At 37.7% G+C, this 27,698-nt stretch overlaps 1 protein-coding gene across 1 annotated transcript in view; it reads left to right on the top strand.

The window, feature by feature from the left end:
- Nucleotides 1–27,698, top strand: part of lrp1bb (low density lipoprotein receptor-related protein 1Bb) — a 335,780-nt gene that overhangs the window by 234,551 nt on the left and 73,531 nt on the right. The window contains exons 33-44 of the mRNA XM_042001119.1: nucleotides 2,669–2,809; nucleotides 2,904–3,029; nucleotides 3,189–3,320; nucleotides 8,201–8,335; nucleotides 8,627–8,756; nucleotides 11,917–12,043; nucleotides 12,207–12,358; nucleotides 12,923–13,047; nucleotides 13,265–13,636; nucleotides 19,240–19,429; nucleotides 21,298–21,502; nucleotides 25,266–25,458. Coding sequence (XP_041857053.1) covers nucleotides 2,669–2,809; nucleotides 2,904–3,029; nucleotides 3,189–3,320; nucleotides 8,201–8,335; nucleotides 8,627–8,756; nucleotides 11,917–12,043; nucleotides 12,207–12,358; nucleotides 12,923–13,047; nucleotides 13,265–13,636; nucleotides 19,240–19,429; nucleotides 21,298–21,502; nucleotides 25,266–25,458 — 2,028 coding nt within the window. The remainder of the gene's footprint in view (nucleotides 1–2,668; nucleotides 2,810–2,903; nucleotides 3,030–3,188; nucleotides 3,321–8,200; nucleotides 8,336–8,626; nucleotides 8,757–11,916; nucleotides 12,044–12,206; nucleotides 12,359–12,922; nucleotides 13,048–13,264; nucleotides 13,637–19,239; nucleotides 19,430–21,297; nucleotides 21,503–25,265; nucleotides 25,459–27,698) is intronic.

Genomic DNA, 27,698 nt, shown 5'->3' with positions numbered 1-27,698 from the left:
GATCAGTAGTCTGACCTTGTGACCAAGATTACAAGTCTGACCTTGTGAGTCAAACACAGTTTTTGTTTGGGAAACACGCAGCTTTGCCTCCAAGATGTAACTGTCCACACAGAAGTTGATGTAATGTAGACACTTGAGCAGAAACAACACTTTAAAATAAGGTTTTGCCATGAAACCATGTCTCTGACATGGATTAAAACGTAACAGTAGTGGTTTTGTTAGGGTGCTTTTGTTTCATTTTCATTAAATTTTGCATATTTATCTCACAGGTCATGCTGGTTTGTGAAACAGTGTAATGAAAGCTTTTGGTCACAATCACGGAAGGTCAACCCATGCAGGTCTTAGGGCTCTGTAGTAATTGGATTGGCTTTAGGGCTTCTATTTGGAAGGTGTGAGTGATCCATCAGCCTTGACTTGTCTTAAATCAAACTAACTGAAGTGGAAATTGAATATGATGCGCCACAAGCGAGCAATCACATCTAGTCAGTGGTCCCCTATGGCATCAAATTAGCACAAGGTACAAAGCTAATCTCAGCTAGCATGCCCTTCGGGTTGCAGTGTTTGGTAAACTGCGTGCAGGCTGTCTCTCTCACTCATGCGCATTTGTCTGATTTGTAGAAATGCATTTTACATTCCTTTTTAAGGATGGAAAACTAAATGTAGGAGTTGTTTTTTTATCTGTTTGAGTATGCATATGTTTGTTTTTTAATAAATGCAATGACAGAACTAATATATGCTCTCCTCAATATCCATGCTTTATATATCTTGACATTCTTTCTAATAACACACTGAAGGAACTTGATCCTCATATGCAGGTTTATTGATGTTGTAAGGACGAGAGCAACTAAAACAAACAAAAGCATTATCAATTCTATGCTTGCATTTAATATATACAGATATAAAAATATATCTCATCCTTAGAATGAACTGTTTTTTTCATTTGCACTGAAGAAAGTTCCATTTATTTTTCTAACTTTGAGTTTAATGCGCGGTATCATAAAGCCACATGTCACATGTGATAAATGATGTTCTTGGGGATTTGTTATTATTTTTGTATTAAATTTAAATCGATCCAAGAAGAAGAGTGCTGTTACAATATGTTTGTTTATTCATTTTTATTTCAGCATGTAAGATCACAGAAAAATGTTTTCCAACAATAAAGATCTGTGATCATATTTCATGTTTTAAGCAAACCATGCATACCTATGATGCTACAAGTACTAAATAAAGAAACACAATTAATTACTTAAGAAAAACAATAGCGTTTACCCTTCAAAATCAGTGTAATCTAAGCAAAGAGAGAACAAGTTAAATTATTTTACACATTAATGTCTTCACTACTAAATGAAGTCTGCCTCATTTAAATTGGGTAGCTCACATAATTCAAGAGGATATTACTCTGCAGCAGGTTGTGTGCTGGAGCAATGCTGCTCAGAATGAATGAATTGGAGCAAAAAAGATAAAAAGAAATGTACTTGTAAATGACAGCGCATTAAAAGAAATCATTTACAGAATGGCTGTGACAATTGCTTCGTTTCTTCTGTAACTCTTCTGAGTGCCCATATATCAGCATAAAAATCAAACAGTGCCAAAAAATTTAATACTGTGAACAATTCTTATTTTTCACATTTAATGTAACTATTTAAATTTTGTTCTATTTTTAACTGTGAGGATAGTAAATTTTCCATTTTTTCTTTGTTCATTTTCGGTTTTGGCTCATTCTCCTCTTTTTCTTATGAACACCTGTCACACATACATGTCAAATGCTAAATTTGCCTTTCCACTAAATTCCTCATAGCAAACCATGTTTTGACAGAGTGATGTTCTATCATTTAGAGTCTGGTCACATGTAGAAGGACTAAGCTGATCTCCTTCTTCCTATATATAATATTTATACTATAATGAGAGAAGCTGCCTGACTCCTCTCCACTTTGAACTTCACATTGAGTATTCCTGTCACATCAGATTTTTTCCTGAGATAAAATCCAGTACTTCATGGACAGTGTGGTTGCTGTGGGGTTAGTGTACTTGGGTCAGAAGCCTGTTGTGCATGTGCGTGTTAGATGAGACACTCTCATGACTTATGCTCCTGATGGCAGCACTACAGAAGCCTGGAGGGCTTTATCTGCTGTCACACAGAGGCAGACTGCATGAGAGTAGACATTAAAACATTATGACACAAAACAACTGCAATACATGTTCTCACTTGACTTGAGACCAGAGGTGTCTATTTGTAGACATGTGCTTGAAAATCACAGGCAAGCACATAGCACTTCATAATTGAAAATCTTATTTTTTGTTAAGGTTCATGATATGGCTTTAGGAGACAGAAAACCTTTCCAAAACATCAAATAAAATGTGATTCAGGATTCTGAGATGCACACATTGTCAACAGCAAGTGAGCAGGGCAAATGACAGGCTATTCCTCTCTTTAAAGTCAAATCAGCTCAATTACTAAGGGGTTTTCTGACATAAGATTGCCATCTTTGGGCGATTTGAGTGCTGAAGCGTACTGTTTGCACACAGGTTTTTGATTGTTCTGTATGTGTTTTGAAAAGCTTCTTTTAATCCTTATGTGATATTCAAACCTGTCTGATTAAGGAAGACAAAATGTATCATCATCTACATCAGGGGTTGGGTTTTATGAAGATTACAATGATGTTTGCAGGTGGCAAACTCTGGTGGGCTGATGATGACCTGGCACAGCTGGGAACCGTCACCAAGAGAGATGGACGGAATTTCGTGGTTCTGAGAAACAAAACTAATGGGGTGGTTCATATGAAAGTATACGACAGGGAGGGTCAGAAAGGTAAGCAGGCACTCCTAAAGCATACAGTTAAGAGGACACTTCCTACTCATGGCATCTTACTGTTTTTCCTTTGTTGGTTGTGCTTTATATTCAGGAAGAAACCTGTGCCAGGTAAACAATGGAGGATGCTCACAACTCTGTTTTCCCACCTCGGAGAGCACCCGTAGCTGCTCCTGCACCGTTGGGTATAACTTACGAAGCGATCGCACATCTTGTGAGGGTAAGAACTCCTGCTTCCTTTGAGTCATTCACTGATTTTATAATAAGGCACAAATCACTTATGAATGTGAAGTGCATCAATAATATACATGCATCACAGGGTGTTTACGTTTAATCCCAGTACAGCTGCATTTGCGCTCCAATGGTATTTGTTCTGTAGGTGTTGACTCATTCCTGATGTATTCCATTCACGAGGGAATCCGGGGAATTGCTCTTGATCCAAATGACAACAGTGAAGCCCTCATGCCCATCACGGGAACCCTGTTTGCTGTGGGAGTTGACTTTCATGCAGGTACAAGAGAGAGGAAATTAATTTCCTCAATTTTTGATCAGGAATCTTGAGCAGCTAAAGTTTGAGAAATTGTTTTTGTCTGATCAGTAATAATGTTTTTATACAAATTCCATCAAATATCTACAGGCCCCAAATTGCACCTTTGGGTTTTACCCATAGTCTATGTTGTATAGTTGTATAGTTTAATAAAGTATCTTCAAATCATTAATGTTCAAAATATTTATGTAACAGTTATACTTGTTCTCTAAAAGCCATGTCTTAGCATAGCAGATGCTACTACCACCTGTTAACATCTATAAGTGGAATAGGAAATGTTCAATCAATATTCAGTCCTGTATTAAATGACTATGCACAAGTCAATTTTTTTATCTGCTTTGATCAGAACCAGCACCCGGTACCCAGGTCCAATCTAAATGAATGGATCAGCTTTTTTTTTTTTTTTTCTTCCCATTTCTGTTTTGCGTCAACTGTGACAGTAGTGTTCAATAGAGAATGCCAAGCTGGCATTAGAAAACATCTGTCAGTTTGTTTAGATAAGTGATCCCCAACCATGGTCCTCAAGACCCACAGCTGATTCAAATTAAATGGATCTCTGACAAGATCTGCACAAGTCTGCTACTGATTCATTAATTTGAGTCAAATGTGTTGCTGCAGGGAAACACAGAAAGTCTGTAGGACAGTGGGCCTTGAAGACCGGAGCTGGGGATCCCGGGTTTAGATGACATTTCGTATTCTTGCTTGTTTTGAAGGAATTTATATGTACTGAATTCTAACTTCAGGGCAGTGTTGTTTCTATGCTCAAATTGTAGAACGAGTCTCTGAAATCCTGTTTCACCCCACTGTTGGTCCTTATGACCATGTTTTTAATTTGATAACATCTTTAAAAGAATAAAAGAACTTGACTTCTATTTCTTTTTCGTATGGTGACTAGCACATAACTATTTAGAATGACAATTCAGATACTATTCCCGACTCTGCACAAAAGTAAGGAAATTTGTATTTGGTTGGTCATTTCTCCTGATTGCTCACCTTTGCAATGAGCTCCAACTTGTAAGAATTGTGTTTCTGTGGAATGAACAGGTGATACCTGCAGTGACACACCTGATTCAAATGAATGGGTCACTAACAGACTTGTGCAAATCTTGACAAAAAGCTGTTGAAGATCCATTTTATTTGAATCAGATGTGTTGCAGTAGGGAAACAATCAATACCTGCAGTTCACCGGCCCTCGAGTAGCGGTTATCCCTGCTCTAGGATGACAACACTCTGCCCCACAGAGCCAGGATCATCACATAGTACCTTCAGAATTTGGTTGTGTAGAGGAAGAAATGATCCAGAACTCAACTCAACAGAACTCTAGTAGGATCAGCTTTGTTGCGCTGTAGGTGCTAAACTGACCCACACAACCACACTGGTTGACCTTCAACAAGTCCTGGTTTAATGAATGCAAAATGTGACCAGCATGGGAAGGAGATGCCAAGCTGTTACAGCTGCATATGGATCTTCCACTTGCTACTGAGGTACCTGGGGGTGGAAAATGAATGAAGTGTGAAGAAAAAAAAAAAAAGGCAAATATCTGTTGTTGTTTTCCTTATTACTGTGGGAGAGTGCAATCATCCAATTCACCAAGCAACTCAAACAACATTGAACACCAACAAGAAAATACTGCAGGAGATTCCGGCACAGTTTTGGGGGCACTATCACATTTAGTGTGTGGGTACAATAACACACTGATGATACCAGCAATGTAACAGTACTGGTGTCTGAAAAGGTATTTGTTCAAGTCATGGAAAAAATAAAATATCACGCCACAGCTAATCATGTTGCAAATCAGTGGTTGGTCTATCCTCCCACTTCAGGTCACTCTGATTAACACAAACGAAAACATAACACACAGTTGTGAAAAAATAAATAAATAAATAAATATATCACTGACTGAGTTATGAGAAACTGGCCTTTTGTCCTCACCTGGTGGAAGTGGCAATTGAGGCAGGGCTTAAAGTATTCCGCCACCATGTCGACTCGCCAGCATGCAAAGTTTTTGTGGCAAAAAAAAGACAGTCACTTGATGTGTGTGCTAATTTAGGCAATCGCGCTGATTTAATCTACCAATGGTCTGAAACAAACACTCTCCATTTAAAAAACATTACTAACTTATCAGAAGTTAAGCATGATCGGTTGAGCGATCCAGCTGCACCCTAGCCCTATGCTAGACAGCACATACTACAGAGTAGAGATATTGATGAATATCTGTAAACGTAAGCTAGTACATATGTCAATTTTGTTAGTAGGATGAACAGATACTTTTCCAAAACCTTTAAGGAATTTTTACAGATAATTTTTCATTTCCTTGACACCACATATTTTCCAACACATGCTCTCTGTCTGCTGGGGGAGCAGACAGAGACTGGAGGGAGTGTGCTCCCCTGGGTGTGCATGCTAACGTGTTTGTGTGTTTGTGCATCCGGGTGGAGGAGCACTGTAAACGCACAACTTCATAGAATGATATGCTGTCGTTTAAATAGGACACACCAGACTATTTACTTTTTAAACACTGGCAGTGAGTGTGGATGGAGATATGTTCACAGACGACAGTCCTATGTTCCTGAAGTTAGCGTCTGATTTGTGATACACAAAGGCTCATTACACAAGTTTATGGGGACCACATTAGACCAGGGCCTGCTAAATATATATATATATATATATATATATATATATGAACACAAAGGATGTGACTGAATTATTCTACAGAGCATGTAGTCTAATATATAGCTTCTGATTTGTGAAACTTTTCTTCGATTGTTAAACATATCTACCAATAATCTTAGTACCCTAAATACAAGATTGCTACTTATAATTTGCCAGGTTACAAACTGCCTGTAGAGCAAACATACAATAAGAATCTCAGGGCAGATACTTTAAACATAGCCCTGATGGTTGCTTGCTATGTTATCCAATAATTAGGTAATGACTCAATACGGAACTATACCAATGTGTTACATGTATATTAAAGGGATTCCAAAAAGTACAGAATGTGATTAAATAACAATAAAAGCCATTTCAACATTATTAACAAAAAAAAAAGCAATGATGTTAGACCGCCACTTAAATCTGTAAACAATGATTCTGTAGATGTCGCTACTAAATATCTCACAAACTACATTTTTGTAGCAACTTGCAGAATTAGCATTACTGTGATGTACAGAAGTCTCTGTTATACTAATGATTTCACTGGATGAAAAAATTTAGATAAGATTAAACAAAAAAAAAACAAAAAAGTAGTTTTCCCACCAAGCTGACACCAATAAATGTCATCACAGCTAAATGAACCCCCATAAGAGCTTTGGATTTTCCTTGTTTTAATTAGTAATTCTTTGTTTGCTAGTTGACCCAGTGCTGATCTTACTTATTACCTTTTGCTGCTATGCTGACTCTACTTTGTTTGTTTGTTTTTTCAGGGTTAGAATGGTTGTGAAAAACTGTTGTAGCTTTCAGTAATGCATATTGCTCTGGAGTCTCTTTCTTGTACGGTGTGACCTCCATTCACACCCGGCTGCCAACAGTATCTCAGAGTACTCATCTGAAAAAAAAAGATGCCAAAAAGTCAGGATTTAGTAATGGAAATATAATTAACAGATTTCTTTTTTCTTTTTTAATATGTTAAGAGATGGGTCAACTTACAAATGAAATAGCTAAAACTTTAACTTGACATCAGAACATTCATTATCTTAACAAAGAAAGCCAAACTATAGATTTAGTAATACTGGATGGATATTGGTTTTTGGTACAAAAAGGCCTATATGTGGTTCCCAAAGAATGGATAATAATGACTTTGGTGATCTTTTAGCCTACTCTGCAACCACCATTTGGCCTAGTTTTAAAGGTAAAATACCATAAGTGAGACAGACTAATTCTTGTAGAAATTCACAAGTTACAATGGAATCAATCCTAGCATCCCTAGTCCTACTTGAAATATGTCTTGTTAATTAAATAAACTAAACCTAACTTTAATTAAATTAACCTTTTTTTTTTTAAATGAAATTACAAAATAAGAGCGGTCAGTGGTTGATGGCTGGATCTTATCCAACAGCTATCTAAAAGTCCTGAAATCTGATTGTGAATTAAATGAAGGGTTGATAGCTATGTTGAAGTGTGACGGCAGCTTTTGGAAGAGAAGGAATAAGCTAAATCCAGAATTAAACAAGCACATGACAGGATTGATGGTTGTCCTGGCTTTTAAGACTTTGGGCAGGTGAAGATGCAAATGTACTGCTAAACCCATCCAAGAGCAGCACCTGATAGCATGCACATTTCATTTGCATATTGTTATAGAAGCCAGGTTGCCAGAGCAGAACAGATGAAAGCCTTGCAGCTGTACTCTGTCATATGTCATCTTTGTGTTAACAGGGTGTGAAGGCAGCAGGAACAAGATAGTACAATTAAATGTATAACGCTATCTAACCTTTTAACAACCTACAGAAAGTCTAAAAGACTTAGTGAGTCATGCAGGAAGATGCACTTGGAGAATGCACTCAATAAAAAGGAAAAAAAAAAGTATTTAATATACTTTTGTTATTGGGATATAAAATCATAAAGGGTTTATAACAGTTTAACCAACACAATGTTTTGCATAAAGCAATATACTGCCCTGTAAAATATAGCGAAGAATCCTCTTTCCTGTCCATGTACTGTACATCAACAAAGGGCTGTTTCTGAACTCTTGTGCTTTTATAGTGCCACACAACATCTGGTGAAATGGACCGTGCTGCAGTAAAATGTGGTTTCACGAGCTACTTTGTTTGAGCGCATAAATACTTCTGTGGCATCAGAATTCATCATCCAATTTTCCCCTGTCATTAATTCTATGGTGTAATTTCCAGGAAATGACACAGTGTACTGGACAGACATGGGGCTGAACAAAATATCCCGTGCTAAACGCGATCAGACCTGGAGGGAAGACATCATTACTACCGGCATCAGTCGAGTGGAAGGCATCGCTGTCGACTGGATCGCTGGTTGGTATTGTAGCTCCCCCAGCCCTGGAGGCTGTCAAGTTGCTATTGATTGTTGGAAATTCTCACTTTAGGTGCAATAGTTCTTGGTATGCCAGTGATTGGAGGTGTTGTTTTGATCTGGAGTGACAGTAAACAATAAGCTTTAGAGACCTAGCTGCGTATCCTATTCAGACTGTAAAATCATTCATAGCACAAACATATGCAATAGTTTATGATAGGAACTTTGTATTTATATTCTTTCTGTGAATATCAGTGAACCTTTGCTGAACTTTATCCATTCTCCCTACACAGGGAACCTGTATTGGACAGACCATGGTTTTAATCTGATAGAAATCTCCCGTCTGAATGGTGCATATCGCTCAGTGGTCATATCTGAAGGACTCGATCAGCCCAGAGCCATCGCTGTACATCCACAGAAGGGGTAGGACATTTTCTTTGTCTTTTCATTGTTTGTACTTCCCTCTTATCAGGTAACTGTTTGCTACAATCAGTGGCATTCCTTAGTCGTAAAGCAATGAGAGCAAATAAAATTTGTCACACAACTATCTAATATTGTAGATGCAGTATTTACCAATACTGGTTTATAACACATACATCTATGAAGCACTTCTGTGGAAACACTTTTTTATTCATGTAGTTATCCAGTCAACAAATTGTGTACCAGCAGACAGATAAAATTTCCCCTTTTTTCTCATCAATCAATAAAATGGGCAAAATGTCATATTAGAGAGTGGCAGCATGGGTTTTTATTAAACTTTTAGGATATTATCTCTAGGAACGTTCCCATCCAATAGTTAAATCAGGGATGCTGTCATATAAACTTATTGACAATTATTGTGATTTTAAAGCTGCACAACAGAACTTTAACAGCTTTTCTCAGTAAGGTGCCACCTAACGTCACCTTATTTGTCATCCTGTCTCTTCTCTGAGCTCTTTCCAGCTAGTTAGTCCGATGTTGTATCCCGTCTTCTTTCTTTCTTTCTTTCTTTCTTTCTTTCTTTCTTTCTTTCTTTCTTTCTTTCTTTCTTTCTTTCTTTCTTTCTTTCTTTCTTTCTTCCTTCCTTCCTTCCTTCCTTCCTCTAGCATTGCTTTGATGAATGAGCCAGGGTGCACGTTCACATCGGCTGCTGTGTTGATATCCAGTTGCTGGCATGTGAAAATCATGTAACTCTGGACAACACACTGGCTGATTTTCACCAGTACTTGGACTTCAACACTAGAAGAAAGAGGACTGTGGACCTGATGTATGCAAACATGAATGCATACAGAGCCACACACGCCTGCACTGGGGAAAGCAGATCACAATGGCCACGATTACATGAGTTTTAATTCCCCTTTAATTCAGAATAAAAATTAAATCCTCTTTAAAATGACCTTGTGAATGAAAATGGCCATTTCGAATTAAACCTAAATCCGAAGTAAGCGGCTGGTTTATTCTAATCAAAACTTCAAAACTTTAATCAAAAGTAGAGCGAAAATAGTTCTTATTATGTGGTCTTCCATGTTGTAACCGAAAATAAAAGAAGCAGGAGCTGAAGTTTTTCTTTCAAATCTGCCCTCTGTCTAATCAGAACGCTTCCCAACCCCCAGATCTAAAGCGGAACTGAATAAAGGCAATTAAACGTGTTTTCCATTTATGATTAAATATTTTATTTCAAATATGAATATGAAAAACAATTTTTCATAATTTCATCATGTCTTCCATGTAAACCTCAATTCGGAATTACTATGTCCATGTAAATGCGAAGGACAATGCTTTAATTCTGAATTATTTAATTCTGAATATTTAGTTTGAATTAAAAAAACACGGCCAATTTGGTCCCTCTCAAAACTAACTACACACTAAGAGTGAGGAGACTACCAAGAAGCACACGCTGAAAGAACTCAGAGTCTAGCTCAGGGAGGTGAAGGAGCAGTTCAGAGCCGTCTATACTTCCTCAGACGGTTGGCACCCTTCAACATCTGCAAGAAGCTCCTACAGATCTTCCACCAGTCTGTGGCAGGAAGTGCCCTCCTGTATGCTGTAGTGTGCTGGGGGGGCGGCCTCAAGAAGTACACCACACGCCTGGACAAAGGCTAGGCTCTGTCAGTACAAAGCTGGACAGCCTGACATCTGTGGCAGATCAGGGGACGCTGTCCATCTTTGAAAATTCAAATCATCCCCTGCACAGCACCATCTCCAGGCTGAGGAGCAGCTTCAGTGACAGACTGTTGGCACTGTCCAGCTTCACGGACAGACTGAGGAGGTTGTTCCTCACCCACGCCATACGGCTCTTCAACACCTCTCAGGGACAGCAATAACATAAAACAGAGCTCCGGACTCACTTCACACTCACACCACACACCTTACACTTTATTACACACACACACACACGCATCTATATGTTGGACTCAAGTGTGTACAAACTGACTGTCGCACAACTACACATCACACTGTCATTTTGCACAAACTGCACCTCTGTATTGTATTTTTATATTTTACTGTAGCTTTTGCATTTTACTGAAACTTGCTGAAACTCTATCTATCTATCTATCTATCTATCTATCTATCTATCTATCTATCTATCTATCTATCTATCTATCTATCTATCTATCTGTCTGTCTGTCTGTCTGTCTGTCTGTCTGTCTGTCTGTCTGTCTGTCTATATTGTCCTACAAACAAAAGTTGATCTATCAGTAACAGGTTGAAAATACACACATGATACCATCATTTTATCATCACATGGTGTGATTTAAATCTATATTATTATCTCTATTGCTCCTCCTGCAATAATTGTAAAATAAATGTCTCATATCATAACAAGTACTAAGTAGAAGAGATCAGAAGGTAATGGCAAGTTAGAGCTGGCTAAAGGGTTCTGATGAATCAGACAATGATCCCATGGTGGGATAACTACAACAAGCAGAAAGTGATCTCAGTCCAGTTTCTGATATGACAGGAACAGGAATCGGAAGCGGTAGTGTACAAGGTTTCACCAAAATGTTTCGCTTGCTCTGATGATTCATCCCGCTGAGCCACACAGATGGTACATGTTGATTCTGCATCGATAGCATGAATATATGGACTCAACATGCTCCCAGCATCTCCCAACAATCTGGTGTTGGGGTATTCATACTCAGATGTTTTCTTGGCACACATAGGGACTATCGGTACATGTCATCCTCATTTGAATACAATTCCCAGGCCTAAAATCATAGTTGACAGTTTGCGTCCCTTATGGGTGCAATTTACAACTTTCTTTGCTACTTACTGAATGAAAATGCAAAAGCAAAACTTGTGTAAAAAGGGAAAAGGGTTTAGAGAAAATTATCAATAAGTTTTATATTACTTAATGCCTTTTAAAATTAACTGTGGGATTTTAGATTTAATAATTGGCATAATTAGATAGAATAATTTACCCCATGTGGAGGCTTTCTTACATTTTAGCTCAAAACAAACGTTGAAGGAATGCTGCAAAGCTAAGAAAAGGAATGATTCTTGTTTTTGCTCTTCTTCTTCTTCTTTTTGTATAAAATAATGTAGGCCAGCAATATCAGGATCACAGCGTTCACCTTCATTTGTGTCTTATTATCATGGCCAGGTATCTCTTCTGGACTGAGTGGGGCCAGAACCCCTGCATTGGCCGCTCTCGCTTGGATGGATCAGACCAAGTTACCCTTGTTAACTCGGGCATCATGTGGCCTAATGGAATTTCCATAGATTATGAGGTACAGATGCACAGAGATGCACAAACATCACTTTCAGCCTCAACCACTTCAGCTTCTGTATTTTATACATCCTACCTCCTCTCTCTCTTTTCTTTTGTGGCTGCAATATAACCACTCCGCAGAGGCTCAATTTTTTTATATTCATTTTGAAATTACTTTGCAGGAAAATGCATTATATTGGTGCGACGCTCGCACAGATAAGATCGAAAGGATCAACCTTGAAACAGGTGAGAGCCGGGAGATTGTACTGTCAGCGGCCAACGTAGACTTGTTCTCAGTAGCTGTGTTTGGGCCTTACATCTACTGGTCTGACAGGTAATTTATTATTTTCTTCCATGCACACACATGCAGTTGCCTGCGAAGCCTGTAGAAAAACTTCACATTAACCTTTCCCGACAAAGGTCCCATGTGAAAAATATTATAGTCACCACCTATTTTTGTAAATACATACAAAAGTCTTTGTCATCAGCAATGCGGATCTCTTCTCAACCCTCCAATAAAAGCATTTTTTTCTTTTTTATGAAGTTACTGGTTTTAAAATATTTGTAAAATATGGTAATTAATAATTGATTGCATGTGTCTTCATTTTGTTTTTTCACATTTAACTTGTTGTGCATGACTTGACGATCAATCATCTTTCTCTTCAGATAAGCATAACAATGGGAAACAAAGCTTTATTTAAACTGTCACACAAGTTGTCACAAATAATTATTGTAGTCTTCGATTTTGAAATAGTATGGTAAAAAACAGAATGATTATTCTTTCCAATATGTAAAACTTTTTATCTTTACTCTGAGTCAAAAATTAGAATACAGCTTCCTCTTTTCTCTGAAACTTAGATCAGATAATTGTTCCTTTTCTCTCCTGGGGGTAATTCAGGGCCCACTCCAATGGTTCAATCCGACGAGGTTTTAAAACTGACACCAGTGAGGCTGTAACCATGAGGAGTGGCTTAGGGGTTAATTTAAAGGATGTGACTGTCTTCAATAGAGGCAGAGAAAAAGGTTGGTTTCATCTTCACAGCTTAATCCATTCCTTTTCTGACTTTAATCATTTCAGTTATGCATGTTGTAAAATTTTCATTCTTTAATAAAAACTCCGTCTAGATGTGGTTGCATGGCTTGTTTTCACCTGTCATGTATAGTCAGGACAAATGAAACCTGACTGCAGAAAGCAGGAGCTGGGGCAAATGGGTAACTGAACATGTGTTGTGTTTTGAAGGTACCAACCCCTGTGCCAGGAGTAACGGAGGCTGCCAGCAGCTGTGCTTTCACCTGGGCAGCGGTCGCCGGACCTGCTCCTGCGCCCACGGCCGCTTGGCAGATGACGGCTTTGCTTGCGAGCGCTACGAAGGTTATCTTCTCTACTCTGAAAGGACTATACTGAAAAGCATCCACCTCTCAGATGAGAGCGACCTTAACTCACCCGTCCAGCCTTTTGAAAACCCTGCTTTTTTCAAGAATGTCATAGCGCTGGCCTTTGACTACAGTCAGAACACAGCTGGGACCAATCGCATCTTTTTTAGTGATGTCCATTTTGGAAATATCCAGATTATTAATGATGACTGGACAGGAAGATCTGTTATTGCAGAAAGTAAGTACATTTAATATTGCTAAAATATTCTTACATTGTTTTTTTATGTCTAAAAAACTGTTTAAAAACATTATTTAGACCCATGTAGGTTTCTTAATTCAATTTCAGGAGTTTTATGTGTTTAGCATGTTGTTGTCCCCATGTTTGGCACAAAATGGTGAAGTGTTGTTGACACTTTTTCAAGTGTTACAAGGGTGTTTTCAGCTATCTATATTATGTGACTTCTTTTACAAGACATGCTTTAATTTTGTACATACACTTGTCTCAATCAGTGGTTTGCAATCTTCTTTTTTTTTTCTTTTTTTTTCTGGAAGCCCTTCCTTCCCCTTTGAATTGTATCTTCAATTTGAAAAATGATCCCAAAATTTTTTGCCTTCTTTCCCAGAATAATCAGTCAGACTTCTCTATAAAAAAACAAGGAAAAGAAACAAAACAAACAACTTACTTCTAACTTACCAACCTCTAACCAGGGAAGAGAAGTCAGATGTGATGTTTGTGACAGTCTGTCATGGGCTGTCATTATTGTTCAGGGACTACTGTTGCAATGTGCCAAATTTTGTTCATGTGCATTCATGCAGCTTGTTTTTTCATTTAAAACAAACAAAAGAGAAAAATTGGAATATGTATTTGATTTTTCACTTTAAACCAAAAACTGAAATCCATGTATTATTCCTTGTTTTCAAAGGAAAAAAAAAGTTTTTGTTCATCCTTTTATTTCCTACTTCAAACAAGGAGCTCTTATCTATTTTCCAATTTTGTGCTCTGAACAAAAATGGAAGAACCGGTTACAACCACTTAGGTTCTGTTATGTTTTTTACATTTGAGAGAAGTCACATGACCCTGGCATTTTCTCCACTCCTTGTAGGCTGTGTTAACTAGGTATCCAAAGCTGTGTTATAAACTCATTTAATTGTCATGATAAACACTTAAATGATGCAAAATTTCCTTAATTTCACACATGGATCAAGAAAATGATTATTTATTTATTTATTTACAACCTGTTGCTGTAGACACCAAGCAGTTATGGTTAGCTAATTAGCTAATGGCTAGCTAGTTTGTGCTATTTGTGCACACAGTTCTAAATGTGAGAATAACTTCAAACAGCATCCTTGGTGCAACGAGTCCTCTGATCATCCAGAACTTTTTGGGGGTGTTCTTGAAAGTTCTTCGACACAGTATCAGATTATAGTTGAGCTGGTTTATCTTCACAGCCCAGGTAGTCCACATCCTTGAGACTGCAAATACAGAGGAATTACTCTCTATTGTTACATAGTTCATTTGAACACCCATTAAACAAGTTTTAATCCCTCATGAAACATGTTGATATGCTGAGAAAATGTGTGTAAAGACACGATAAATGCCACTTAACTTTTACATTAGCAGAATTTGACATTTTTAAAACTTTGTACTTCAGTTTGTATATTAAGAACTTCTTGGCATTGAATGATTGGTTAGAGACTGTGCAGTGTTTGATGCACTTCATCCGCACAGACTTTTAATGATCCAGTAACTGTGTTGATAGATTAGATGAAATCAGATTTGCACATCAGCTAATTTAATTTTTGACTTCCTATGTTGAGAGATGTCGCACAACCTCTATGATCCTTTTCTGTAATCAGGACACGGACTTTGAGCTGGGGAACTACTGATCTGAATAAAGCTGAAACATTCAGGTTTCACTATTACTGTGTGCAGGCAGCTGCATATTTAAACACAAATCCCTAAAATTAAATTGATCTAACTTATGCGCAATTGTTGTGAAGTGTGAGTTTGCCCAGTGGTGTTGTAGCTGACAAGGTGTGGTCCAAGGCTGCAGCTGCTGTTGCTGACATGTTCTTTGTCCTGCATGAGCAGTGTGAGTTTTACTTCACTTTTACTGAAAGTGTAACCTTATTGCTATTCACATAGCATTAATTGTGTCTGTCTTGGTTAAAGTGAAGAGCAATGCTTCTTCTGCTACTCCATTTTCCTATCGTTTCACTTCTTTCAAAGACCATTTAATTCCGAGTCTGAAACGTATAGTACCCAAGTTGGAAAGCTTCCTGCTTACTGACTGCCACAAATTGAACGTGGACCAATCCCTCTCTATTACTCACCAAAGCTCAGTCAGTCCTGTCCCGATAAGCATGACTGGAGTCAGAAGAACAGCAAACACAGCTAGTATCCTCTGCCATTCTAGGAAGTTACCACAGGGAGCAGACACCAGCACCTTTCCATCCCCCCACCCCCCACACATGCTGGGAGGCTGGCAGAGTGTTACTGATCTGCTCTCACCCAACCCCCATCCCATCCTCCACATTCCCACGGAGGGAGCTTTCTGCTTATTTATTTATCTTCAGAAATGAACAGGCGTTATCTAGAACCATCTGTCAGGAGCGTAAGTGTCCTTCACGCCTCAACACTTGTGAAATGTAAAGTGAAAATGATCCAAAGATTTCATATTCAAGTCTATATCATATTTTAATTCCAAAATATTTTTTAAAGAGACAACCTGCCTCATTTGTTTGAACACCTTGTATATAATTATGGTAGGATATACAGTAGTATAAGAGGAAAAGAGTCGTTGGTGTTCATTCCAAGTGGTGCATTCATCTGGTCCATGCTGCTTTCGATGGGAAGAACCCCTTTAGGAAGTTTCTAGCCTTACATTGTATAGAAAATCTAAACAGGCCTCTTGTTTCTTCTAAAAGTTTCTCCTGGTATCCCGTCATTGAGGAAAGGTGAAGATGTTAATCATCCATATTTCCCTAATTAAACTCTGTGTCCCCCATTAATTACTCCCTTGCGTGACCAACAATTTGTGAGTAACTCCAAGCTGCCAGACGCCTTTTATTGCAAACTATTAATTAGTTGTGGGCTGACTCAGGCAGTCTTAAGTATTCTAGAGTGTGGTTTATGAGTTTTTAGATACGGGGTTACAGCCAAATTATCTGACACCAGCCACATGTTCACTATTTAGACAAATTGGAAACTGCATTGATAGAAGAACACGTGTTTGAAACTGGGGATCAGGCAGGATCTGATTTGCCAAATGTTTGACACATGAAAATTAAGACACAGTTAAACATTACGTTTAATCATTTGCATTTTTTTTCTTGACATTAAAAGTGTTGGTTATTCAGCTGAATCTAGAAACTAGTTATCTGGTCTTGTCATATGTGTTTCTCTTGTAAAAGACAATCCCAAATTTTATTAAACAATCAACTATTTTTTTTTACATACACATAGACACACACATAAAAACATGGTTTGTGCAGGCCTTCTTTCTAAAGGTTGAGCATAGCCAATTTTTATTTGACATATGATTATCTGACAGCCAAGAGAGCGCTTGAGTGAGAGGTTTTATTTGATATCTAATATGTAAGCTGTGTTTAGGGAATGAACTAAACTTTGTTTACTTCTTTCTAAGGAAAAGTGTATTTTCCTTTATTAGGTTTAGTGGACTCTTCAACTTTCCAGCGGTCCTATTGCATTCATTTGTTTTTGCAAGATTTTAATATTTTTCTGTGCACCAAAGTTTTCTTTTTTTTCCAACCACAAATCTCATATTCCTCTTCCAGAACATTATGATGAAACAATGCCCAAGTCATAACTATTCACAGATGCTTCATCATAGATGTTTCTATATCCATGGCAACTCAGCAATGGAGTTATTCATGTCATTCTGCTCCACATTTATAATCATGTATAACTGAAACTATAAATGTCATATTTAATACCTAATTTTGAATCCATAGCTTGATAAAGTTTGACTAAATGGGGGAATCAAACATGAAATTGGACAAATTATCTGTGAGTGATCGTATCTCTCTGGAGGCTTCTTCCCTGCCAGTCACATCCATGTAATTTCATAGGAGGCCGCAAAAGCCTTATCTTTTCTGTATTTAGGAAATTGGCTTGCCACGAAAACACACACTGTTCCTGAGTGACTGTTGCATCAACAAATAGCTGTCCATCCAGCATAGTGAGGCATGAAGTAATTTCCCTGTCAGTCATCAATGATGCACAGTCGCAGTTCTAGCACAATTTGTGCCTGCCATCTGTTGCATGTAAAGTCAATATTTTTTTAGCTCGATTCATGAATAGGACGTTTGTTTTAGTTGAATAGCTCCAGATGAACGTGACAGTGGCAGATATAAATTACAGCTATATTACAAAAGCACATTGCAGATAAATGGCCCCCCCAAATACTTTAATTACTAATACCCTCTTTGTTACTTACTAAGCTCATATATTTGTATTTCCCAAGTTTTTTCTATTGCTGAACTAACAGAGGGTCTCTCTCTCTTGCAAATGGCAGACATTACCAAAATGAAAGGAGCAGTGTGTGGTGACATCTAGTGGCTAAGTTACAGATTGCTGCTGTCTCAATATCCCCATGGTTGTTTAACAAAAACAGTAAAGAAAAACTGGACAGAAAAATTCAATTCTATATTAACTGTCACATTGACAATAATTGCTCTCATGTCATCATATTTATCTTTATTAATTAGTTAGCTTCTCCTCATCTACTTCATTTATATACTTTACTAAAGGATATAACAAAGAAAACATTGGGACACAGGCTGCACAGTGGTGTGGTGGTTGGCATCAAGGCTCGCTGGTTTGAGCCGAGGTTTGAACAGTGGCCTTTCTGTTTGCATGTTCTCACCGTGTATGTATGGCTTTTCTTTGGGTACTCTGGCTTCCTCCCACCTCCAAAAACATGTATGTTAGATCACTTAGTCACTAAATCCTCCCTAGGAGTAAATGTGAGCATGAGTGGTTGTTGGTCTCTCTGTGTTGGCCCTGCAATGGACTGGTGACCTGCCCTGGGTGTGCCCTTCATCTCACCTGCTAATTGTTCGAGTAGGCTCCAGCTTCTCTTCCACCCTGAATTGGATCGAGAGGTAAAGAAAATGGAAAAAAACAAGCAAAAAAAAAAAAAAAAAAACATTGAGGCGCCTTTGTGCAGAGTGCATGACTCATTACAGCTTGGCTGGACTGTTAGTGAGAATGTGAGGATGGATTCAGTGATGGCCATGTAGAAATTCACCATTAGCTTAACTGGGAGGTGAAACCTCTAAAGCTGCTAAGAAAGTCCTGTCTCTGTTGAGCCTTCATGGTGAGAGAGTTGATGTTTTGCTCCCACTTAAACTCCTGGGTGATGGGGGTGCCCAGGAAGTGGAAGGACTCAACAGAGGTCACCAGATTGTCACAGATGATGTCAGTTGAAGAAAGGGTCTGGGTCCTTCCTGAAGTCCATGATCATCTCAACTGTCTTGAGAGCGTTGAGCTCCAGGTTATTCATGCAGCTCCAAGACACCAGACAGTCTATCTTACTCCCATAGACTGACTTTTCCCCATCAGAGATGAGGGCAAAGAGATCGGTGTCATCAACAAACTTCAGTACTTTGACAGCCGGGAGTCCAGATGTGCAGCTGTAGGTGTACAAGGAGAATAACAGAGAAGAAAGGACTCATCCCTAAAGGAAATCTGGTACTGATAGACCAGGAGTCTGCAATATGCTGTCCCAGCCTCACAAACTGCCATATGACAAATGTCCTTGAGGTGCCAGAATTAAGACTCTTAATTAGAGTTGTTTATTATATCTGTTCTTTTAGATGTGGGTTCAGTGGAGGGATTGGCTTACCACCGGGCTTGGGACACCTTGTACTGGACTAGTTCCACCACATCTACTATCACCAGACAAACTGTGGACCAGAAACGAGTCAGTGCCTTTCCCAGGCAGGCTGTGGTCACTCTTTCAGAAGAAGACCACCCACATGTTCTGGCCCTGGATGAGTGTCAAAAGTAAGTATCTCTTTGTTGTGGTCTTTGTGCAGGGGCACTTCCTGTCTCAAATTGCAGATCATAACCTTTCAGCAAATCAGATCACTTAACCCCAAAACTGCTGGATTAGGTTTGGCCTTTGGCACTGTGAGTCAACATTTAGAAAAAAAGGTTTTGCACTTCCATTTCATGCTTCAAGTGAATACAGTAAATAACAACCTAAAATACCACAGTCATTTTTCTAAATAGCAACAAAAACACATGAAGCTAATTTTGGTTTCAAAAGCATGCAGGGCATTATGAGCGTATGGTGCCATTTTCACAATCTTGTGGAGATATTATAAAAATATTACATTACTGCTGTTCCAAAATCCATCCTGTGGCCAACTATTAGTTACAGGACAAATTTTAAGATAATCATACTTGTCTGTAAATCTATTCATGGACTGTATTGTTGATATGCTGCCAAGGTAAAGCTCTCAGAGAATCCTCACATTGTCTGCTTACTATATTTCAGACAGTGAAAGATAAATAATTGAGACATTAAGTGTGTGCTGACTTTGCTTTTAACCTCTTTCTATTTAAAGTTTAATCCTAATTCACTCTCCATTTTATCATGAATAAATTTTTCTGTTTTGAGATTTATGCAGCAGATGACATCGTTATTAATCATGTCATACAGTGATTATTATAGACGTATTTAGTGATTACTAAATTTAGTGATTAAATTAAATGTGTTAATTTTCTAATTGGTAAATTTTTTTTTTCTTAGACAATCCAGTGTCAAGATTTCATCTTTTTTAAATGCTGGTTTGAAGGGCTGCATTGCTCAAATGGTTTCTCCACTTGGTCTTAACACTGGGCATAGGGCAACATAAAAGTTGTTTACCAGTGGAGTCAACTGATCAAATAACAAACCAAATCCCATACGGGTTGACAAAGAAATGAGCAGCATGCAGGATAGGAGCAAGACAAAGAGACAAGCTGAGGAATTTCAAAGCATTTCTCTCAACTGCTCTGATGGGAAATGTGAGGTCACTAGATATGAAAATGGACAAGCCTGAAGCGCTAACAAGGACACGGAAGGAATACAGAAAATGAAGTAATATGTTTTATCAAGGCATGTGTGCAGAAACGTATCCTAGATTCTGACGTGTCCTTACTTTTAGTCTGTATGAGTAAATCAAGACAACAAAGTTGGAGATGATCCTGCATAACCTGTGTAACACAACATGTAATCTAACATAAAAAGTAACATTAGTTAGACATTTTACAAGAGTATGCTGTGTTGTATTAATACATCTTTATGTCTGTTAAGTTATGTTTTATGAACTGAAATTTTTCTAGCAGTCTTTAAAAGGTGGGTGTCCTGCTTCTCTTGCTACACTAGCTCAATTAATTTCTTGACCTCACACTATACTTGGTTGGCAGCTTGGCACCATATCCATCCCACTCCAGAATCACAGTCTAATAATTAGAATTCAAACTCAAGTGATTAATTAGTAGCTCCTGGTCGTGACTTCTGACCTGAATCTTTATCATTGTACTAAAGTAGACTTCCACTTCATTACGTTATGAAATGTGAGCCTAGGGTTAGGATATGTTGCTTTTACTACTTTAGTACTGCTGCTCATATAAAAAGCCATTATTTGTGATCACTGATTCAGTTGCAGATGACACATATTTGTTCTGTCTTTGCTATGCTGACGTGGTGTGACTGTAGAATTACTGAGGTATGGTAGCACCTCTATTGAGATGGGGAATTGTCTGAAGAGAGCTCACAGTAACCTGAGGCCGGTGCTGTTTATAAACTGTGAAAGGAGGCGCTGCAATGTGCTTGCTAGAATTCAAATGTCTGCTTTGACTGTCTATTTTTGTTGCATATGAAGCCTGATGTTTTGGACAAATTGGAATGAGCAGAGGCCGTGCATCATGAGGTCCACCTTAGCTGGCAAGAACATGAAGATTGTCATCAGTTCTGACATCTTGACGCCCAATGGACTGACAATTGATCACAAAGCAGAGAAGCTCTACTTTTCAGACGGAACCCTGGGAAAGATTGAGCGATGTGACTACGACGGTTCCAGCAGATATGTAAGTATGAAAATAATGACCTCCACATAAAAGGTATTGGCTGCTGTGCTAAAGCAATGTTTTGTAAGTAACTCTGAACGCTTCTCGTTCGCTGAAGCATGATGAGGTTATTTCTTCAGCCATGCTAGTTTAGTATCTTTTTGACTCTTTGTTCCCCACAGTGTACAGATCGCCTAATGAAGAGATTTTAATTTAAGATCCCTAATGTGGATCAGTAACATTTGCAAGGGATTAACGGGATCAAAAGTAATTATATTGTAATGAAACAGGAGACATTTCTTCACTAGGCTCTTGGAAATTAATATATGCCATGTAAAAAGTAAAAAACAAAAAAAAACAAAAAAAAAAAAAAAACATGCATATTGGATCAGTTTTAAAACTATTAGGGTAATGAAAAGATCATAAAATTAATAATAATAAAATTATATCATGGCTATTCATCAATATTTTCCTGCACATGGATGTAGTTCAGTTTTAATATAAACAAGATTGTATAACACATTTTGGAAGTAAACAGGATATTTTGCTCTTGGTGTTTACAATTTTGCGAATGATCAATGCTTTTTCATGTTTTCTGAAATATCTGTACACTTTTAGTACAGTATCCTTACTCTCAACATCACACATTATTTATATATATATATATATATATATATATATATATATATATATATATATATATATATATATATATATATATATTTTTTTTTTTTTTTTTTTGCCAAGTTCTAGTATTACTTTTCAGGAGAGATTTTCTTAACCCAGCAGTCTTGGACTCATGTTTTGGTTTTTCTTTGCAGTTTTTCTTCTTTTTTTTCTTTGAACGGATGTATTGGAGACGATGATCCCCTTCTTGAAAATATAGCATATGAAAGTGTTTCCTTTACTCAGGGTTGCAGTAGTTTGGAAACTGAAGCAGTGTGTGTTCAGAAGCCACCATCATCCACTCCCCCACTTCTCAACAAACCTCAGGAGTTCAACCAAACAGAGGACACTTCCCACTAATCCTCTTGCTCTCAGGAGAATGCTTCCCCCAGGAGAAACTGTCCTTTGTTCTGAAATAATTACAGCTTGTTTGGATGATGAGTGCAAAGTTTATCTAGAGCTACTCAAGATTAGGAATTAAATGACTGGAAATTATCATGCAATGTCTACTTTCAACAGACGAGACTAAAAATATCTATATTTTACTTATTTGTTGACTGAAACTATTTTCTTATAGAAGTCCCTAATGTTACTAGCCAATGGGAATTATAGCTGATATTCTATCAATGATAACAGTGTGTCTTGATTCAAATTCATACAAAGAAAAACAAAACCACCATCATAGAATATGGTTCACATGATGAAATCCAGTCTCCTTTGGCGTCATCTATCCACATAACATTCTTAGCTTTCCAGCTTTCTTCAGCCCATTTATGTGCACAGTTTTTGTGCCTAATGAAGGACTATTTAACATAAGAAAATGTAAAAAAATGTAAAAGGTGTTAACATTTTACTATGGTTTCCTTTGTAACCGCAGAAGTGATCTTTGATGATCAGTTACATCTGGAGAGGGTAACAACAGTCAAATTAATAACATAATTTAGGAAGAGCAGGTTTAAGTTTATGATTCACATTCGTTCAATTTCTATTCTTTTCAATGCATAGCTTGTGTAATTGTCATGATGGTTAATGTCAAATTTATACAGAAACACCTAGAGTTTTGGAAACTTCCACTCATATACTTTTATTTATAATGTATGTCTCACAAAGTATAAACACGTTCCATGCGTCACAATAGATTTGCCTTCATTGGTTGCACCCATATGATCTTTTATTCTTTCTGGTTTGAAGAGCACTGAAGGTGTGCTAGATTCATCTGTCCATGATATGCAAAACTACACTTTGCTCAAGGCCAATATTCGTGGGCAGAATGTGTATTTTTTTCTTTTTTTCATCCCATTAAATCTTCTATCCTGAAAGTTTTGTTATTTCATCTCTGATGCCACAGATAGTTTACTTATGCACTAAAGTCCATTCTCACTAAAGTAAATAAAAGGCAGTGAGGGGAGTTCACGTATGTCCATAAAAGTTTCATGCATAATGCATTACATCCCAAGCAGTTGTGTCCAGGGAGAGGATTACAGTACAAGGTGGACTTCTTTTGCTATGGGTTCTAGTCTTTGCTTGACATGACCTGTGGAGCTCAGCACCTTGGCCCATCTCAATTAGTTACCCATATGTTTGATGAGCTAGGTCACTAGGCTCAAAATGTCTTCACCTCTGAGCCCTCACCTGCCCTTGCTACTGTGTAGTGCTGCTAACGAAGGCTTTGCAGTGAGACTGCTGTGGGTGCAGAATCTCCATTCCAATTAAAATGTGTAAATTAAACAGATAGCTGACCATCAACTTCAACCTGCATCCAAACCGCAGTTGTGGAAGTCTTACACAAATGCATCCATTGAGGGCAATGATCTTAACATGGAGAGAGAAGCTTGAGACACATAGTCACGGAAGAATATTGTTTAAGCTCTTTTGACAGTGATGTGTTTAATTTACAAAAAAAACATACAGTGGCTGCTGGATTTTATTTTAGATGTAGAACAGGCTGACTTAAAAGAACAAAAAATATTTAAAAAATGTGATAAAGCAGCAGTTTTGTAATGAGTCAAATGACTGTAGACTTCTGTGGCAGTATGATCTTTTAGTGCACCACTTCCCCCTCGTCACTGCAGCAGCACCATTATATGCTGACAGTATGCTTAGGAGGAAGAGCTGTTGCATGACTCTTGCCTCCATGCCATTTTGAGAGTGAAGACCCCTGTCATTTATAAAGCCTGTGCACCACAGACAGCAGTATAATAAATGATAAGGGTGGATTTCAGCAGCTTTGGCTAAGAAATAACAGATCCTTTCCCAGCAATCAGGAATGAGCATAAACTGAGATGTGGCTGTAAAAGGTTAGCATCATTTGAGTCAATAGCTCTTCTTTTGGGAATGTGTCTGTTGTCTTGTAAATAAAAGCTCTTTAAAGTAATAAGATATGTTTCTTAATCAAAATATCATATTTAAGCCTTGGTAAACGGAGACCAGTGACTTACTGAAAAATTTTCCCATTCAGAAAAAAAACACGAGTTCTGAAAGATGAAACTAATGTGTTGCAGGCTGTAAAACAGATTTTTCCCAGATCTAATTTCCTATCAATATGTTCTGTCCCACCCCATCTGGTGCTCACCTTTCCTCCTTTCTCTGTCTCTCACTTGCATGATGGCCAGTTGTTGCTTCTACATGCTGGGCGCCTTTAATCAACACCTGTCCTATTAATTCCAGTATGGCACAGGGCTAATGTGATGTCGCTTACAAGCCTGTCGCACTAATGGCTGAGACTACAGAGCTGTTGGTGTCCCTGATCCTCCACACAAGCCCAGAGAGTCCCAGAAGGAGGCATCTGATGAATTTTTGCCTCACTGGCAATGGCACTGTCATTTACTCCCCCAACATCTGGGTTAAGCAGTCAAGTTGGCGGCAGGGGTGATTTGTTGATTAATGAGTAGAAACATTATTCTCCTCATTTATTCTTGAGGATTAGTTCAGAATGATGTCAGGATGCTTTCCAGTATAATCATGAAAAGATCCTCATGAGTGGTTCATAAATGGATGTAAAAATAGATTATGCTAAAAACAATTACGTTATAAAAATAAATACAGGAAATGGTTTGACGTCCCTTATATATCACTTTACTTATGACCTGACTGCAGCTCTCTGTTCTCCAATTTTTAGATCATAGTAAAATCAGGACCTGGAAACTTCTATGGACTTGCCATCTATGCAGATTTCATCTACTGGTCAGATTGGACCCGCAGAGCTGTGCTACGATCAAACAAGTACACAGGTGGTGACACTAAGGTGCTTCGGGCAGATATACCCCATCAGCCAATGGGAATTATAGCTGTTGCCAAGGACACCAATAACTGTGAGTATATTAACAGGTGGATATGTGCAAAAAGAAAAAAAAGAAATATGACGCAAGTATGCACAATTGTATTTACAGACGTTCAAAACAGGAAGTTAATTCTTTGGTTTTATGTATCTGGAGTTGGTAAACAACCATCTGGTTGTCTCAGAAAGTCATTAAATGAGGTAAAAACAGCCTCATATGAACACCTATAATAGACCATGACATCATTTATTTCACAAAAGATGAAGCAAATCAGTGAATTAGTGTTTTAAACTAAGTACATCTGTTTACAACCTTTGGAGGAGTATCTTGAAGTATTTGTTTTGTGGGTGGCAATACCAGTCGCAGTGTGTAGAATCTGAATCCGTTTCTCCTTTGCAACATTTCTTTAATGCTGGCATGTATTTGTGCTTTCCTAAGGTCTCACGACAGCATTTTGATTTGGGTTAATTTGGAGTTTTGGGCGATTTCAACACCTTGATTATTTTACTTTTAGATCATTTGTTGCAGATTTACTGTTATGCTTGAGATCAGTGTCCTGTTGCATGACGCAGTTTGTGGTGGACTCATTGGCTGCAAGGTGTCCAGGTCCTGTAACATTAAAAAAAAAATAAAAAATGGCCTCCCATTTTTGTCTCCTAAAGAACATTCTTTCTGAGAACTTATAACTTATTTAGAAAGAAGCGGCGGTTTCCTTTATGCAGTAGTTTGTCTGAGCATTTTGCAGTCTGAAATATGGGTTATTTTCTTGGGACATCCATTCACAGGATGATTAGCAAATGTTTTGAAGGTTTTGCTCTTGTAAAAAGTCTTTCTCACTGTAAAATGATGCATTCCAAATAGTTATGAAAATGGTTTAGTTGGTTAGTTAGTGGTTAGTTAGTTAATGGTTAGTTAGGAAAATAAGACTAATAAAAATAATAAAAATATTCCAAACAGGGCAGCCTTTTATATAACATGTTTGGATTGGTAGAGCGAATCTGTCTGGCAAAAATACGGCACACAGACCGCCTTCCCAGATTGATGGGCAAGGACAAGTGTTTCTCTAAGATAATCGCTGATGTCTTTCCTCTTTTATATTGTGTTAACACACACCTGAACGCTTCAGTCTAAGCTTGTGTTTTTATAAAAGTGCTCAACTTGATGGTGATTAATTTATCAAATGCATTTGACTAGCAGCACCTGGCTGCTTAAATATGTTCATAGATTAACTGCTTGTGCATTTTGGCTCATTCTTTGTCAACTAAACAATGGCAAAGTAAATTATGTTTTATGTTGTTGTAAGAATGTAAAAAACTGATATAGTATTAAATGAAAGAGGAGAAACTTATAAAAGTGAGTGTGGATCAATGTTTAAAGAAGATTTTGAATATAAAAATTAAAAATGTAACAATAGAATTAATTGTCACAGAGATAAAAAGAAATACTGAGTTAATATGCGTTAATATTTTATGTTATTTTAAAAAATTAAATAGTTTGCACAGATATTGCTGCTTTTTACAAACTTAAAGTACCATGTTTAAGAGAACATCTTTGCAGGTTGATAAATGAAAGTGGTCGTATTTAGAATGGCCAGAAATTTTAGCCTCAGAGGTAATTAATAATAATAAAAAAAAAAAAAAAGCTTATGTTGTAGAGGGAGTCTCTTAAGTGTCGCATAAAGTTTAATTTCCAAGTAGGACAAAGGGATGTGGGCTTAAGCGCATCCCACCGGTCAGACTCAGATGCCAAGAGCAACTTGTTTCCTTGTTTGTCTTGTTATGGGAAATAATTGCATCCTGCGACCTGAATGGGCACAGCTGCAGGTCTGCAATATCATGTGCAATGATCAGAAATGAAGGACATGAATATTAGTTTATCCATTTTAGTCTTTACTTTGTTACTTTCTAATTGCATTTCCTTGTCATGAATATCCTGACTATAAATAATCACACAATTAGGTTACCTGAGCTGCAGGACAGATTAATGTTTTTAGTTTCTTGTGAATACAATCCTCATGGCTGTAGGGCAGGAACAGGCTCTCAAAACTCAATATTTTATCCTAGACATTTTATGTTTTAAAGCTTTATTTCCTTTTTTCTCCTGTTAGGATCAGGCCGGCAGGCTGTTTCATTTATTGACAGCACAAGTCAAGTTTGCTGTCAGGTTCTAAGACTATTTTGCAGTGATTTAGGGAAAACAAAAAATCTTTCCAATGATATTCACTTAATCTAAATTCTGTTAGTTATCTAAGCTATTTTTACTACATACGATAA

This window comes from Melanotaenia boesemani, chromosome 12, assembly GCF_017639745.1.
Source record: "Melanotaenia boesemani isolate fMelBoe1 chromosome 12, fMelBoe1.pri, whole genome shotgun sequence".
Taxonomy (NCBI): domain Eukaryota; kingdom Metazoa; phylum Chordata; class Actinopteri; order Atheriniformes; family Melanotaeniidae; genus Melanotaenia; species Melanotaenia boesemani.
Note: the sequence above shows the minus strand (reverse complement) of the source record. Positions and strands in the feature narration are given on the sequence as shown.